The sequence below is a fragment of the Meriones unguiculatus genome, chromosome 15 (genome assembly GCF_030254825.1).
Source record: "Meriones unguiculatus strain TT.TT164.6M chromosome 15, Bangor_MerUng_6.1, whole genome shotgun sequence".
In the NCBI taxonomy this organism is placed as follows: domain Eukaryota; kingdom Metazoa; phylum Chordata; class Mammalia; order Rodentia; family Muridae; genus Meriones; species Meriones unguiculatus.
The window spans coordinates 270,839-286,700 of record NC_083362.1 but is presented as its reverse complement, the minus strand read 5'-3'; the positions used below and the strand labels follow the sequence as shown (position 1 = coordinate 286,700).

At 48.2% G+C, this 15,862-nt stretch overlaps 1 protein-coding gene across 10 annotated transcripts in view; it reads left to right on the top strand.

Moving 5' to 3' along the window:
- Cux1 (cut like homeobox 1) overlaps window positions 1-15,862 on the top strand; it is a 308,986-nt gene that overhangs the window by 176,091 nt on the left and 117,033 nt on the right. For all 10 annotated transcript variants that reach the window (XM_021651492.2, XM_021651491.2, XM_060367899.1 and 7 more), the window contains exons 5-7: window positions 5,488-5,625; window positions 8,557-8,680; window positions 15,412-15,488. In XM_021651492.2, coding sequence (XP_021507167.1) covers window positions 5,488-5,625; window positions 8,557-8,680; window positions 15,412-15,488 — 339 coding nt within the window. The remainder of the gene's footprint in view (window positions 1-5,487; window positions 5,626-8,556; window positions 8,681-15,411; window positions 15,489-15,862) is intronic.

The window sequence follows — 15,862 nt, the reverse complement described above, 5'->3', positions numbered from 1 at the left end:
CATGGGTGCTTCTGCCTCCACTGGTGCTTCATCTGGGTCCTGGAAATCAGAACCCAGGTACTTGGGGCTGCATGACAGATGCTTTAGCCACTGAGCTATCTTAACAGTTTCAGGTTTGCTGAGACAATTTGTCACCATTGTGACCAGTCTGGCCTCAACCTTAAGTAGACCTGCCTCTCTGCGCCCTCCTCACTGCTGGGGTTACGGGCATGCACCAGTGCTGGCTTTAGCCACCCTACATTGCTATCTTTTTTTTTTTTTTTTTTTTTTTTTTTGAGACAGTCTTGCTCTATGGCCCTAGTTGGCCTAGAACTCAGTATGTGGCCTAGGCCAGCCTCAGACTCATTCATAGAGATCCACCTGTCTCTGCCTTTCCGTGTTGGGAAATCTTAAGATTCTGAAATGGGCCAGTTATGATAGCACACACCTCTAATCCCAGCAGAGGCACAGGCAGACAGATCGCTGAGATCTGGTACATACTGATTTCTATCCTACCTGTCAGAGAGAGAGAGAAGCCATTATACCCATTCCGTCATTTTCGGATCTTGGGATTTGTAAGTTCTGTGTTTTTTCTAGATCAGTCTGGCTGGAAGCTAATCAATTTTGGTGTTTTTGTTTTGTTTTTCTTAAGAACCTGCTTTTGTTTGCATTGATTTTTTTTTTCTTTTTGCCTTTTCAGTTTTATTGCTCCCCATCTCCCTTGTTTACTTCTGCTTACTTGGCATTTGATTTGCTTCTTTCTACGTTCTTACAAGGTCCAGGCATGTTTTACTCTTTTGTGGCCAGAGAATGTGCTCTGGATGATACTTGTTCTTTTGAATTTATCAAGACTTGTCTGCACTCTGCTTGCTGTTGATGGCTGTTCTCTGTGCATATGAAGGGAACACTTGCTGTACATCTGTGGAGGGCTGCCAAGGGGCTTGGTGGTGTTCACCAGGCTTTGGCGTCCGTACCGACTTCACTCAGTTTCTCACTGGGAGCACGCCCGCCTGGAATCTCTTAGTGAATGGCTCAGGGCATGCATGCCTCTGTGGTAAAGCCCTGGCCTTGCGCTCTCAAGGCTCTGCTTCCTTCCCCAGTACCACAGGGAGAAATGATTTTATATCTGTTATTAATAAATGTGAATAGAGTTTTGAAATTTGTACCCATTACTATGGGTATTTTTCCTGTCAGTTTTTTGGTTAATGTGTTGGGGTCTGTACCTCCAGCTCCTTTGGCAAGCCTTTGAGAGCAAAGTGTTAGCCTTGCTTATCACATATTCCTTTAGCACCCAGAACCACCCTGGTGTCATAAAATTAACATCAGTTACTTTTGATGGTGACAGATGGTTCTGGTGCCTGGCACTGTGCTCCTAAGTCCCCCTGTGTCTCTGTTACTGCAACTGCACCAGCATCTGTCTCTTCTTACTGAAAAAAAGCTCCTCTCTGCCCATTTATATGGAATCCATTTCTACTCACTTGATCTTTAGTGTGGCTGTTCTCTGCTTTATCCTTGATATTTGAGGTACCTGGGCTACCTCTCCAGGGAGGTTGGCTCCTGCTGACTTGGCTCAGTGTCCCTTGCAGTGCCCAACCCTGGCCTTTCCCAGATCATGTAGCCACTTAGGAAACCCTTGTTAAATTAGTGCACGAAGAGACAGTGTAATTGAGGTGGCTGCCGGCTCAGGAAGTCGCATTCTTAATTAGCATTTTGCATACCTGTTGGCCTGGCCAGCTCCTTCCCATCCCTGTCCCTGGGGAGATGCCAGCGCCTGACACAGCCCAGCATGCCCTTCCCCAGTTTCTGCAGGGATGACTAGAATTAATGAGCTAATGTTACCGCGCTTAGCAAAATGTGCTGAATAAATCCAGGTGATAGGGTTGTTTGTTACATAATTATGCTGTTTAAGTCCTGAGTTGCATAACGAACCGCGCACTGCCTCTGAGCGTGCTTCCGGAATTAACTTCTCAGATGATCGGAAGATGCCTTTGAGTTTGTCATGTGGGTGGATGGGGATAGTGGCAAAGCATGTTGGGTTGGAGGCTGGGCGGTGGCTTACAGACTCTGCATCTTATTCTGTCTATGGGTGTGTTCTGTCTCCTCCCTCAGACAATTCTGTAATTGAACTGCTGAGATCTGAGGCTTCTGACATACAGCCTGAGACCTAACAATGCTTGTGTGGAGTTTAAATGGCATTGGAAATCGTTAACGAGACAGAAAGCTATGATTTCCCCAGCTTAACATGCAGGCTGGGGTTTGGCGTGCCAAAGTTCATTGTTTTGGTCTCCAGCTCAAACATGCTAGGACTATTATACCATCATGTGGTAATTAGCCATACCCTTAATACACATAATAAAAATTAAGCCTAAGAGGTACTTTACCAATGGCTTTTACATATCCCAAAACAGGGTTCCAGCGCGGTCGGCCTTTAGTCATGCAATTCACCATCGTAAAGCTGAGAGTCTGATGAATCAAACTGTTTGAACATTCAGTTCCTTTTCTATTCTGTGGCCAGCTCTGCTGCTTTGACATTAACTTTAATACTGTTAAATTAAATATGGATGCCATAATGAATAATTACAAGAGTGCTAGAACTTCCATTTACAGCAGGGCGTGCTGAGAATTTGTCTAAAGGCTTAGTTGGTTACTATTTGCTTCAGAACATATGTGTTCTCTTCATCTGTTACTGGATTCCTGCTGAACGGCAAGATAGAAGCTATTTTTTCACTAGAAGCAGCCACGCTGGGTCCTGGCCTGTAAATAGGAGTGGCCTGGAGGGGCTGGGGAGATGGTTTGTCAGTTAAGTGCTTGGCAAGCAAGAGCACCCAAGCTCTATCCCCAAGACCCATGTAAAAAGCTCCTGTGAGCTTGTGATCCCCAGAGCTGGGGAAGTGGGAGCCGGTGGATTCCTGGGGCTTGCCAGGCAGCCAGCCTAGCCTACGGAGTAAGCTCTGAAAGCCGCTTCTCAGCCATGTGGAGAAAGACTGTGGAAGGTGCCCACAGCAACACCTTGTCCGAGTGCACATATGCCTGTGTGTACAGAGTGTAGCCGTAGTTCTTCGTCACCTTGGTGCTAGAAGTTGTGCAGCAAAGACGGCCTCAGAGCATCCAAGTCCACCTTCCCCTCTTCACCCTGACCAGGGTCACCTTCTGCATAAAGGAGGTTGTGGACGTCCAGGGTCACCTTCTGCATAAAGGAGGTTGTGGACATAGCAGTCATTTTTTTTTTCAATCCATTTTTCCAGCCAGAAGACTTGGAGGGCAGCGAGAGATTCATGCTCCCTGGGAACCCGGGATGCCCCAAGAATTCCATTTTTCTTGTTATTGCAACTCCTGCTTGGAAGCACTGTGTTCCCAAAATAGCTCTTGTAATCTGACATAACATAAATATTTTAATGCTGATTAAAATAATAATGAAAAGTCATGAATGAGAAAGGGGGCAGCGCTGTGCGTACAGGGCGCGCCAGTGCCCAGCAAGCCTCGGGTGCACCGTGTGGACAGTGGGGCACTAAGCCCCAGTGCTGGGCTCCCTCAGGGCTGCAGATCCAGCTCCTCACATCCTGGTGACGCATGGAATAAACTCTGAATGCATCCACATCGCAGAGAAGTCCAGGCTCTGGTGAGACAGCACTCACACAGCCATGGTGGGCCAGCCCTTGCTCCCAGGAACCAGGGGTGGTCTGAAAAATTAATGGCTCTGGCGTTGGGAAGTTAAGTGAGCTCTTGAATATATACCCTCACTGCCCTGCCATGCGTGGTGTTTAGCATTCCTTGAGAGGAGACTAAATCTCCACAGCCATCCCCAGGCGAGGCTGGCGCCCCTGCCTGAAATAGATTCAGTAATCTTTCTAAGCGCTGTGACTTGGGTACTCTTCTACTCTCAGAATTCCAAAGGGTGTGTTCCCCTGGGCAGGTGGGTCGTCCTTGCCTCCTAGACAGAAGGAAAAGGAAGATCCAGTCTACTCACAGCATTTCCTGTCTGTCTGTCTGTCTGTCTGTCTGTCTGTCTGACTAGGAAAGCCAGAGGCCAAAGCCAGTCCTATACATTGCGTAACTGTTTTTTTCCAACTGTAGACTAAAATCTAATACTGAGTGAACCTGGTGGCATTCTTCTTTGGGAGGAGGACAGTCTGTGTGAGTAGAGTGAGCTTATATGTGGAAGCCGGAAGTCAGCATCAGCTGTTGTTCTCAGGAGCTAACTACCGTGTAGACATCACGAATCCTGCAGGGCTAGCTGGCGCGGGCTAGAGAGATCCATTTGTCTCCATCCCACTCCTGGGTTACCAGTGCCCACGCTGGACTTTTTATGTGAGTGCTAGGGACTCAGGCTCAGGCCCTTATGCTTGCCCAGCAAGCTCTTTACTGACCGAGCCATCTCTCTGCCCCAGACAGCATGTTCTTTTGTCCACAAGGTTCCAAAGGCCCGGCCCAGTGCTCTTCTGCTCTCTGTATTCTAACAGGGAACGTGGCGGCTCCCTAGCTGGCTGGCCTGGGGCTGCAGGGGTGAGGCAGCTCACCACCACTTGTGGGTTTACAGGGGTCTCCAGTATTAGAACCATCAGCTGCATGCCTTTGGCTGTTCTTAGCACCCAGCATCAGTGAAGGACTACCATGCTGTAGATACGAAGTTCAACGTGCACAAAGCGCTGATGACAAAGTGCTGGATTCAGTACCCACTAGCATATATATATTAACTTTAATACTGTTAAATTAAATATGGATGCCATAATGAATAATTATAAGAGTGCTAGAACTTCTAAGTGTGGTTTGACACACCTCTAATCCTAGGACCTCAGATATAGAAGTTCAAGGCCAGCATGGTATACATGAACCTCTGCCTCAAAGAGGAAAAGAAGAGAAAGAAAAGGACCATGTCCTTACAGAGCCCAAGGGTCTCTGCTCTCCGAGCTTCTGTGATTAGAATAGTGATCACCTGAAGTCAGCAGGCTTAGGCCCTCCAGCCAGGTAAACTTGGGCCAGCCTTTCCTCTGCAGTGAACATCAGTGCTGCTTCTGTCGTGGCAAGACTCTTGTAAGAACTTGTCCTGTCCATGCAAGTGTTCTGTGGCCTGAGCACCTCCCTGGGTTCCAGGTCAATGGCTTTCCTAGACACAGTCAACGAGGACACACCTTTCCGTGGGCCAGTATCCCCACAGAAGGTCCTGTGGGTACGATAGGCTGCCTTGGAGCCGCTCCCTTCCACTCACTACGCCTGCTACTCTACCCAGCCAGTGGCCAAAGGGGCCTTGAAGGGAGGCAGGGAAACTGAGACCCCGAGAGTCTCCAGGAAGTGATTTCTGGATGCTGGCCTAGAACTGTCAGTAAGGGGCTGGGTGTGGCTCAGAGTTACAACACTGAGACTCCCCACGTGAGGAACTAGGAGTGTGTCTCAGAGAAGATGACTGCTGACTGTCTGCCAGTGAGGGGCTGAGGGCATAGGTTGGTGGTGGAGGGCTTCCCAGGCAAGGGTCTGGGTGCGTGTGCTGACCTGTGTTCTCCCGCTGTGTAGACCCCGTACCAGCCCTGGACCTCGGCCAACAGCTGGAAATAAAAGTGCAGCGTCTACACGACATTGAAACGGAAAACCAGAAACTTAGGGAAACACTAGAAGAATACAACAAGGAGTTTGCCGAAGTGAAAAATCAAGGTTGGTGGCAAATGCCTGTCTGGCTTTGCTTTCTCCCCCCCCCCCCCCCCCCCCGCCCCTTAATTGCCTTTTTCATACTGTTGGGACCGGCTGTAATTGTTACCTTCCTCATGAAGCCAGGGTGGGGCAAGCAGCCGAATCTCTTAAACAAATATAATGGCGCTGCCTAGTTATGCCACAGCTAAACTTTCCCTCCTACAATAACTACATAGGATTTTATTGCTCTTGGTCTGGGGCGGATCAGGAGGCTTTGAAAATTCCTCCTGTATCATCTTGTGATAGGATCTGTCTTTTCAAAGACCGATGTGTCGCCTCTGGGGACACCTGTCAGCCAGCCAGCTCCTGATCAAAGGGCCATACGCAGTAAGTCGTTTAGTCGTTGCTGCCAGTCCATTAGGGCCCCAGACAAGACACACCCTTGCAAATTGTGTGCCTACACACCATTCTTCCGTGTAGGCCTTATCCTGCCGTTATGGAGCTTGTGAAAAAGAAAGAAAGAAACAGGCTCTTAGCAGAGCTACTTTGTATCACAAGGCACAGGAGACAAAGACTTTTCCTGCCCCAGACAAACATAAAGAAATTTGTCTTATAGTTGAAAGCCAGGTGTGTTCAAAATCTCAGAACCTTGTCCTGGCCTGGTATAGACGGCAGTGTCAGCTACTCCAGAGGCCAAGGTGGGAGGATTCAAAATTCAAGGCCTGCTTAGGTTACAGGCTGAGTTCAAGGCTACTCTGAGCAGAGAGAGGGCTGAGGATATATAGCTCAATGGTTGAGAATCTTCCCGTGAGGGGCTAGGGGTGTGGCTCAGTGGTTGAGTGTTTGCCCAGTCTTACATCATCAAAGCCCTAGGTTCAATTATCCATTAATAGAAAATAAAAACAAATGCTGCAAAAAGCCAAAGCCCCAGAGCTTCCTGGCTTCCTTATATTGAAGAAAAAGCCCAATTCACCAGCAGTCACGAGGTTTATAAAGCAAGCGAGTCCCAAGCCTCCTGTGTGCCTTCGTGGTTTTGTTTTGGGGACGTTGATGAGGACTTGGGTAGGGTGGAAGGCACCGACATGTTTGGCTCCTCTGCGTGCCCTGGGAGTTAGGGAATGTTTAGAAAACTAAGCAAAAAGCTCAGTGACTAGGACAGACAAGAGCATCCCCTTCTGCCCTGAGGGTGTGAAAACACACTTGGGAGAACCCCTGCCTGTGAGAAGGTTCATGAAGAGACTGGACCGACTAGGGAGAGTTAGAAGGACAGACAGGCTTAAAACAGGCCTGGAGTGTGAGGGCAGCAGCCCCAGGTCCCCCGGGGCCTGTGATCACACTGACTGGAGCTTGGATCCATGCTGGGATACAGAAGATTTGGGAGTCAGACCCTACTTCAGTCTGATTCTATTACAAGGGAGGTGTTGGGCTTATGAATTTGGGATCCTTTGAGACTTTTCTCTCCCACAGCAAAGTTCTGCAGCAACTGCTAACAGAATTTGTTTTGTTTTATTTTGTTTTTTTGTTTTTGTTTTTGTTTTTTTCAAAATGCCCAGTGCCTGGGTGACAGATAATTACGTGCAACGTCTGGCTTGTTACACATGCCTAGAGAAAATCTAGTCTCTTACACTTTTAACTCCAGTGGCATGGCCTTTTTGCTCCTTCTGAGACAGAGGTTTTGTCTAGCCCAGGTTGACTTCAAAGTTACCATGTAGCCCAGGCTGGCCTCAAACTCAGTGTATAGTCCAGGGCACTGTCAAGCTAACTGTATATAGTCTTGGCTAACCTTAAATTTGTTCTGTAACTCAGGCTGCTTCAAATTCACTGTGTCTCCCAAGCTGGCTTCAGGCTCACTGTATAGCTGAGTCTATCCTCAAACTTACTTTGTAGCTCAGAGTAGCCTTTAATTAATAATTCTCTTACCTCAGCCTTCTCACAAATGCTAGCGCTACAGGCATGTGCCACAATTCAGGTGTTCATGGAAACACAAAATACATGTTGTCTGGCAGGTGGCTCTGCAGAGAGCTCGGGCTGCCAGCCACACCTGGCTGCCAGTTTCTGCTTCTCCATTCATTACCTCAACCAGCTGTGCCAGATGCTGGGACTGCAGAGAAATTCAACTAGGCCCTGTGAGAGGTGGCTCCCCAGCTGTGGCTGCCATCAGGATGCACGGAGTTCCACACAGATGACGTTAGAATGGAGGGTGTACGTGGCAAGGCTCACACTGAGCTGTGGCCCTGTGCCATTCATCTTGACTGTTTGGATGTCCTCAGCTCTTGCAACCAAAGTGACTGCCGTCAACCTGTCATGGGTGGAAAGTCACTTCTATGAGCTCCCTGCAGGTGGCCCTTCCTCAGCCACCTTTCCCATAGAGCACCTCTAGGCCCCTCCTCCAGCCCCCACAGTATCAGCTCTATATATGGAGCCCTCGTCTACCAGGGCACAGTGGACGCCAGCACCCAAACTCTATGGTGGTTTCCTCTTTCTCGGCTCAGGAGGGGACACTCAGCCACAGTGCCTGGCATTTCTCATGCCATACAACAGCAAAGCTGCCTTCGTGGCTGATGAGGTCTGTGTCTGACTCCACTTCCAAAATGTCCTTAAACCTGCACCAAAACTTTATTAGCCTGCCCTCTGTGGAGGACCAACTTTAGGGGCATCAGTAAGACAATATTATGTTTTACCATCGATTTCTCCCTTTTCTAAGTATGCTGGAGGGACCACCACAGTCCTTCCTGGCAAAACCCATTGATCCTCCCCAACCTGAATACTACAAGTTCAATTTCACATTGAGGGAGTAAAAGGTCCCCAAAGGGACTCATAACCATTGATTTTGTGTCGGCATGGACAAGCTCAAGTTTAAAATACAGCAATCCCAGCGGGTTACGAAAGCCTGGTTCACCCCGATGCAAGGAACCGCTTCCCTCACTGGTGGTTTTTCTGACGTTCATTCTGCAGAGGTTACGATAAAAGCACTTAAGGAGAAAATCCGAGAATACGAGCAGACTCTGAAGAGCCAGGCTGAGACCATTGCTCTGGAGAAGGAACAGAAGCTGCAAAATGATTTTGCAGAGAAGGAGAGGTGAGTACATCCTCGGCTTCCTTTGCCCCCACAGCACGGGTAAACAGGTCACCTCCAACCTCATGTCATCACCTCCAACCTCCATGGCACACAACAGTTTGAAAAATGTGTGTGAAATCCACCCAGGTTGTTGACAAAAATCCCAAATGCTCCTCCGCAAAGTGCCGCTCCAAGCGCCGGCTACAGCTCAGCGCATGAGCGCCTGCCTGCAGTCCCCCTGTGTGGGAGGCCGTAGGTCCATCTCCAACATTGCTAGAAAATTCTGCTGAAAAGTGACAGTGATCCTTGGTACTTTATCGAAAAACCCTTGAAAGCCACATGCTCCTCTTCTCCTGGTGGCAGCCAGAGCACACGGGTTTCCAAGGAGTGAGAGCAAGGCTGTGGACATTACGCAGAGGTTGGCAACCGGCAGCTGTGCAGGAGTGGCAGGACAGGTCTCCCCAACACATGGCCTCTGTGGAAAAGCCTTGAGCCCTCTTCCTTCACTGCGTGTGATAGATGTGTGTCACGTAAAAACTATGTTTTGTTTTCTTCTTCTTCTTTCTGTTGCCCCAGCATCTCATAAAGCAGGGATCGAGACCCCTAATCCAGAAATCTTAAATATTCTTGACACCTAACCTGTAAATATTGAAGGAGCTCGGCGTGCCCAGGGCTGAGGAAACTCAGAGTGCATGCCGAGCGTGTGCAGGGCCGTGGCTCCCATCCCAGCGCCGAAAGGGACAAGCAGTTCAGACTCTTCACACCACTCCAGACTTGACACAGTCAGCCAGGGCCATCTCTGTAAACCTTCCAGAATTAAAAAGCTCTAAAAGCCACGGTTGTGGCCCAGGCATTTCGGATGAGGGACCCTCAGCCTGGATCCGTGAGACGCGCCTGACCAGTGGCAGTTACAGTTTCCTAATGGCTTACTTTATTCCAGACTTTCTTCAGAAATGAGTAGTTTTCCGCTAATGGAACAATTTAATGAAAATCAAATCTCTTGTAAAAGCTATGGCAACTCCTGAGCTTGCTAGCTCCAAGTGTGTTAGTCATATTTTTTAAAACTCTTTGGTTAAATTAAGATGTTAAATTTTAGCACTTGCATGAGGAAATGCACATGCACTCTAATAGGAGGCATTAACTAGATTTATAGTTTCAAGTAAGGGGCTAGGTTTGCTCCTAAAAGGTGGTGTGTGTGTGTGTGTGTGTGTGTGTGTGTGTGTGTGTGTGTGTATACGTGCGTGTGTGTACATGTTTACGTGTGAGTGTGAAGGCCAAACGTCAGTGTGAGGTGTGGTGTCTCTGCTGTCTCTCTCTGCCTCACTCTTGAGTCAGTGTCCCGTAGTGAACCTGTACCTTTCCAGTTCAGGTCCCCAGCCGTGTGTGGCAAACAGTTTACCAGCATCTCCCTAGCCCAGCACGGGGTTTTGTTGTACAATTGGCCGTTGCTCTCATAGGTCACTGGAGTTCTATGGGGCGGCTTCAGAAGAATGGCAGGAGCCAGGTTCACACCTATGGTCCCAGTAGTCATGAATCTCAGGTGGAAGAAACAGGAGTTTCTTGATAACAGCCTCACACTCACAGAATCTGCCAGCAAGAACTAGAATTAAAGGGATGCCCATCACACCTAGCAGAGCATCCAGCCTCGGCTACATAGCAAGACCTTGTCTACAAAAGAAAAGCAAAGATGCCAGGCAGCAAAGCTAAGGTGTGGCTCCCTGGTAAGGCTGGACTGCATGATGCCCCAGCTCAAGCTCCAACACCAGTATTTAAAAAAAAAAAAAAAAAAAAAAATTCTAGTTGCTTTTTGTTTCTATAATAACATATGACCAAAAACAACTTGAGGAAAAGTTCCTTTTGTCTTTTAGGTCATAGTTGATTGTGTGAAGTCAGGGCGAAACTTGGAGCAGAAACAGTGGAGGAATACTGCTTCCTCTTCCTTCCTGGATGAGGCTGGATGCTCTCACATTAGTTAATAATTAAGACTGTCCCCACCCTGCCCTGCCTACCAGCCAATCTGAGCTAGGCAATTTCTCAATCAGGTTGTCCTCTCAGATGACTGGAGGCTCTGTCAAGTTGACAATTAAATCTAACTAGGACACCTCCCGTTTCTCACAGAAGCTGTAGGGATACTGTGATGCCGACTTCATTGGCTCTGTTTATATAGGAGGAAAAGCTAGGTGTGGGGGCGCATGCTTTGAGTCCCAGAACCTGGGAAGCAGAGGCATTGAGATATCAGACCTTGGAGAGTTTGGGTCTGTGTGGCCAGTTCCAGACCAGAAATGACTACACAGTTAGACCCTTATTTAAACAAAAACAAGTAAAAATAAAGTGATAAACATAAGGAAAGTAGGATCAGGCATGGGGCCTATGCCTTCAAGCTTGGCTTTCAGGAGGCAGGAGGAGGCAGATTTATGTGCATTTGAGACAAGCTGGAGTTTCAGGCCAGCCAGGACTACAGAGAGACACAGACTGAAAGAACAAACGAAGGAAAATGAGCTTGTAAGACAGCTCAGCAGGTGAATGTACTTGATGCATAGACCTGTGGCCTAAGTTTGATCGGTGGAACTCACATTAAATGGAGGGAGAGAACCAATGCCACAGAGTTGTCCTCTGACCTCCAAATGTGCCACACAAGTAATTAAAATACTTTTTAAAGAAGAAGGAAAATGACCAGTGTGGTGGCATGCACTTATAGTCCCAGCAACGTGGAGGTGGAGATAGGAGAATCACCCACAAGTTGGAGGCTAACCTGGGCTACAGCATGAGTTCCAAGTGTGGTTGAGTTGCCGTATAAGATTCTATCTCCATATCTAGCAATTTCTGGCTGAGTTGCTGATTGTGGCAGGAAAATGCAGTGGTCTGACCCCCATCCCACCCCACCATGAAATTGGATACAGAGATACAGCCCTTCTCTAACCAAAACTTCCTAATGGTAGAAATTATAATTCAGTCAAATTCACCACAGCCTATGCAAACAGTCCAGTATGAGAAGAGCAAAAGGTGCAGAACTGAAAGTTCTGTACATGTGTTGACAGAGTGTTCTGATCCCATCCTAGCACTGGGGAGTGAAAGAGCAGGAATCCAGCTTGTGAGAGTTTGAGGCAGCCTGGGCTACATGAGACCCAGTCTTTAAAAAAACGAGAGAGAGGGGGGAAGGGGGGAGGAGGAGGGAGGGAGGGGGGAGAGGGAAGGAGGGCCTCATTTCCTACCCAAACTGGAGACACGGCAATTTAGAACACCTTTAAGAAAAAGAAGCCTCATAATAGTTGTCGTTGTTTAAGCAGAGTAAGCTGCTACTGTAATCGTGACAATTTCTGAGAGAGTCCTCATTTCTTAATTATTATGATCAGTATGGCCATCTCCACTTCATAGATAAAACCTAGCAAGATCTAATAGTTCTCAAAGTATTAAAGGTGTCACACACACCTTTAATCCCAGCACTCAAGAGCCATGGGCAGTCGGATCCTTGTGAGTTCAAGGCCAGCCTGGTCTACATAGGGAATTTCAGGGCTACACAGTGAGACCCTGTCTTAAAAAAAAAAAAAACAAACACCTAATTAAAAGACTGAGGAGATGTTTTAGTATATCAGTTGCTCACTATGCAAGTGTAAGCCCTCACCTGAAGGCATGCATAGCAGCCACTTGTAATTCCCCCCCCCCCCCCCCCCGCACTGGGTGGCAGAGGCAGAGCCCCTGGGGAGAAGGTGACGATTGGATCAGTCAGAATTGGCAAGCTCTGGGTTTAGCTTGCTCAGTGAATAAGGTGGAGAGTGACCAAGGGAGGTGCGCAGCCTGACTTCAGCTTTTGGCCTCACACACACAGAAACGCACACTGTACACACAGAAACATTTAAAGCTGAGCCGGGCTTGGGCTGGAACACTAGTCATCATTATGTAATGAAAGAGAACTTTGACGCGTATTTCTATAATAATTTCAAAGTGTAAAAATCTTTATATCTGAAAAATTATATCAACATGACCATCCAGAACTTAAAAAGACAGTAACAATGAAGTTGTTATACTATCAACAGAGGAAAAAAAGTACACTGCATAATCTAATGCGTGGCTTTTCTTTTTTCTTGTCTTTTGTTTTTAATAATGTGTGTCTTTCTATGTGAGTCAGTACCCGTACGTACATGTGCTGGAAAGTCCAGGGAAGGGTGTCCGATGCCCTGGAGCCGGAGCTACAGGCAGCTCTAAGCTGCCTGAGACCGGTGGTAGCAGCCAAACCCGGGGCCTCAGGAGAGCAGTCTGGGTTCTTTATCACTGAGCCTCTCCAGCCTGAAATGTCTTTTTTAATGTGTATCCTTTGATTTGTGTGTGAGCCTGTATGAGTCATGTGTGCCCTGTGTGCATGCAGTGCCTGTGGAGGCCAGAGAGGGCGTCACAGAGGGTGCTGAGCTGCCTAAGGCGGGTGCTGGGACGGAACCCAGGTCTTTTTAAGAGCAGCAGCGCTCGTTTGCCCGAGGTGAATGTTCCGTATGCGCACGGAGCTTTTGTAAATGAATTAAAAGGGAGGCTCAGCTGGAGTTGCCCGGAGGGTGGCACACGCCAGTAGTCCCATCGTTGAGGAGGCGTGGGCAGGGAGACCTGACCAGCCTTGACTGCACGGGACCCTGACCCAACATCAGACAGTAGCGAGACCGGAAAGCGGGCAGAGTCCAGTGTTTGAGCCTACAAAGAGACAGCAATAAATGCTGAATTTGATTTTATCTAGTGTTGGCAGGGTGTACAAAAATATATGGGCGGCAGTTTAAATTAGAGGATTTTTAATTGGGGAGCTCCCCAATATCTATCCAAAAAAAATTACGTATAGCCTATGACCACTGAAATTGTGCAGATAAAATTTTGTTCAACAGATTCACTCTCTAAGTTAGGTAAAACCATAGTTAACAAACTGTTTAGCACAAAGAAACTAAACAGTCCAGGTGTCTCAGGTGTTGGGGTTCGCTGGCCACTGAGAAAGAGAGGTGGCAGTGTGCTGGGGCAGAGCACTTCCAAACACGGGCCTCCGGGGTTGGCACGCCGCCACGCATGCTCGTGGGAGAAAGAGTGCTGCGGGGCCATGCTCCTGACCCAGCACACGGGGACTGAGGCTAGCATTGGAATCCAGCCTTGGCTTCAGGGAGCCCAACCCTCCCCTCTTGAGAAGGGAGAAAAGAAATTAAGGTTGTACCACAGAATGTTATATTTTAGTTTAACTTGTACACACTGTTACGCGTTACTGTTACATGCATGTTACGCGTTACTCTGCAGCACAGTACTTGTCGGTCTGGTGTGTGCTGGTGTATTGCATTTAGTTTACATGTGTTGTATGTCGTGTAGGAGTGTGTGCCCTGTAGTTGCTTACACACACTGTGTTCAGAAAAGTACAGGCAACTCTGGAAAGTGGGAAGAGTGAAAAGGACTGTGCTTCCTAGCCTCCTGTAAAACTTGTGTTTGGAAAACCTTGGGGAGCCACCATTAATCCCAGGTAGAGGCTGGTGGGTGAAGGCTAGCGTGCTGTACATCGTGAGTTCCAGGACAGCCGGGGCTATTTGGAGAGACTCTCTCAAAAACAAAACAACACAAGACTCTAGGGGATGGACAGGTGGGGTAAAGTCCTTGAGGTTCAGACTTCCAGTTCCCTGGGAAAAGCTAGACTCTGTGATTCTGGACTGGGGAGTGGACACAGGTGACTGATGGCCAGGACCCTTCCCCAGCCGATCCATCGGGCATCAGCAAGCTCAGGGTAAAGAGGCAATGGAGGAGGACAGACGTGGCCCCTAATTCCACTCCAGTGCACAGATACCTAACGCGCATGCACACACAGACAGGAAAGTTTCTGGAGTGTGCTTTCCCTGAGGGTCGTTCGGAATTGTGTGAATGTGTTTGTGTGGGTGTGCCGCATGCACAGGTCGTGGGGAGGACAGAGGGGCGCTGAGCCCCTGGAGCTAGTCATCTGCGCTTTTTAGCAGCCTGCTGTGGGTGCTGGAAATGAACTCTGGTCCTCTGCAAGAGAAGTGCTCTTAACCACTGAGCCACCCCTCCAGCCAGCACATATCCCATCTTCTAAGAGACAGACATGAAAATATTAACAAAGCTTTTCTATAGGCGACTGAGTGTGGCTGGTTTTAGTTTTAAGCTGTCGTTCCCCTTTTTTTGTGCCCAGGTTTATTGTGCTGAGCATATGTTATATTCATATGATATAAAAATAATGAACTTATTTTTAGTTATTTTTTGTGCCGATGCAGAGGAGAGCATGCCGTTTCTTGGCTGGAAACTGTATTTGGAGACCATGGGAATAGTAAACTGCTTTCTGATCTTCAGAACCCCCACCCCCACCCACTGTGGCAGCATGTACGCTCCGCTTTAGAGGAAAGGACAGCTGTCACATCTGTTTAGGACATCCTTTATGCCAACAAATTCCTTCTCTGTGTCAGCAGAATGTAAATGTATCATTCTTCTCTCCAACTTCAGAGAACAATGTGCATGTGATGATGCTGTTCATTTTGCTTTACTATCTGCCGTCTCGGAACAAATTCTGTAGCGAGGACCTTCCGCACCCATTGCTACGCATGCAGGTCCCACGGGCCACACCCATGCTGTACAAGGTGCCTTCACTGCACCCTGAGGTGCACACCCAAGCTGCATTGTGAGGCCTTCAGAGGACAGTGCTTGTCAGTGGGCTCGGGGCACACAGCCATCTCAGTAGTCAAAATAAAATGACCAATTTGGCTCCATTGTCTCTTCCTTTTTTTTTTTCCCAGAAAGCTGCAAGAGACACAGATGTCCACCACCTCAAAGCTGGAGGAAGCCGAGCACAAACTCCAGACTTTGCAAACAGGTTCGATGCTCTCCATCCTATTTGCAGCCACAAGGGAAGCGGGAAGTGGACGAGCATTGGCCTCTCCTGGCCTGCTCTCAGCTCCTCTGTTGCTCCTGGGGACCCTGCAGTCAGGGGCCTTGAGCCCACAGAACTGAAGCCTGGGCCGCAGGCTGCATTAATCACTGCATTGAGTTGCTAATGTGGATGTGGGTGGCTCTCCTTCCTTCTCCCTCCCTGCCCCAGCCATTCTTCCTGTTCTTTCCAACAAACACTTGTAAATCACCAAACTGTCAAGAGCTGACATCTCATTTGGAACAATAATGGGGTGAGGGACTTAGTTCTGCCGAAATGAAGGTAAGAACTGTAAGAACCTTCAAATTCTAAAAGATACC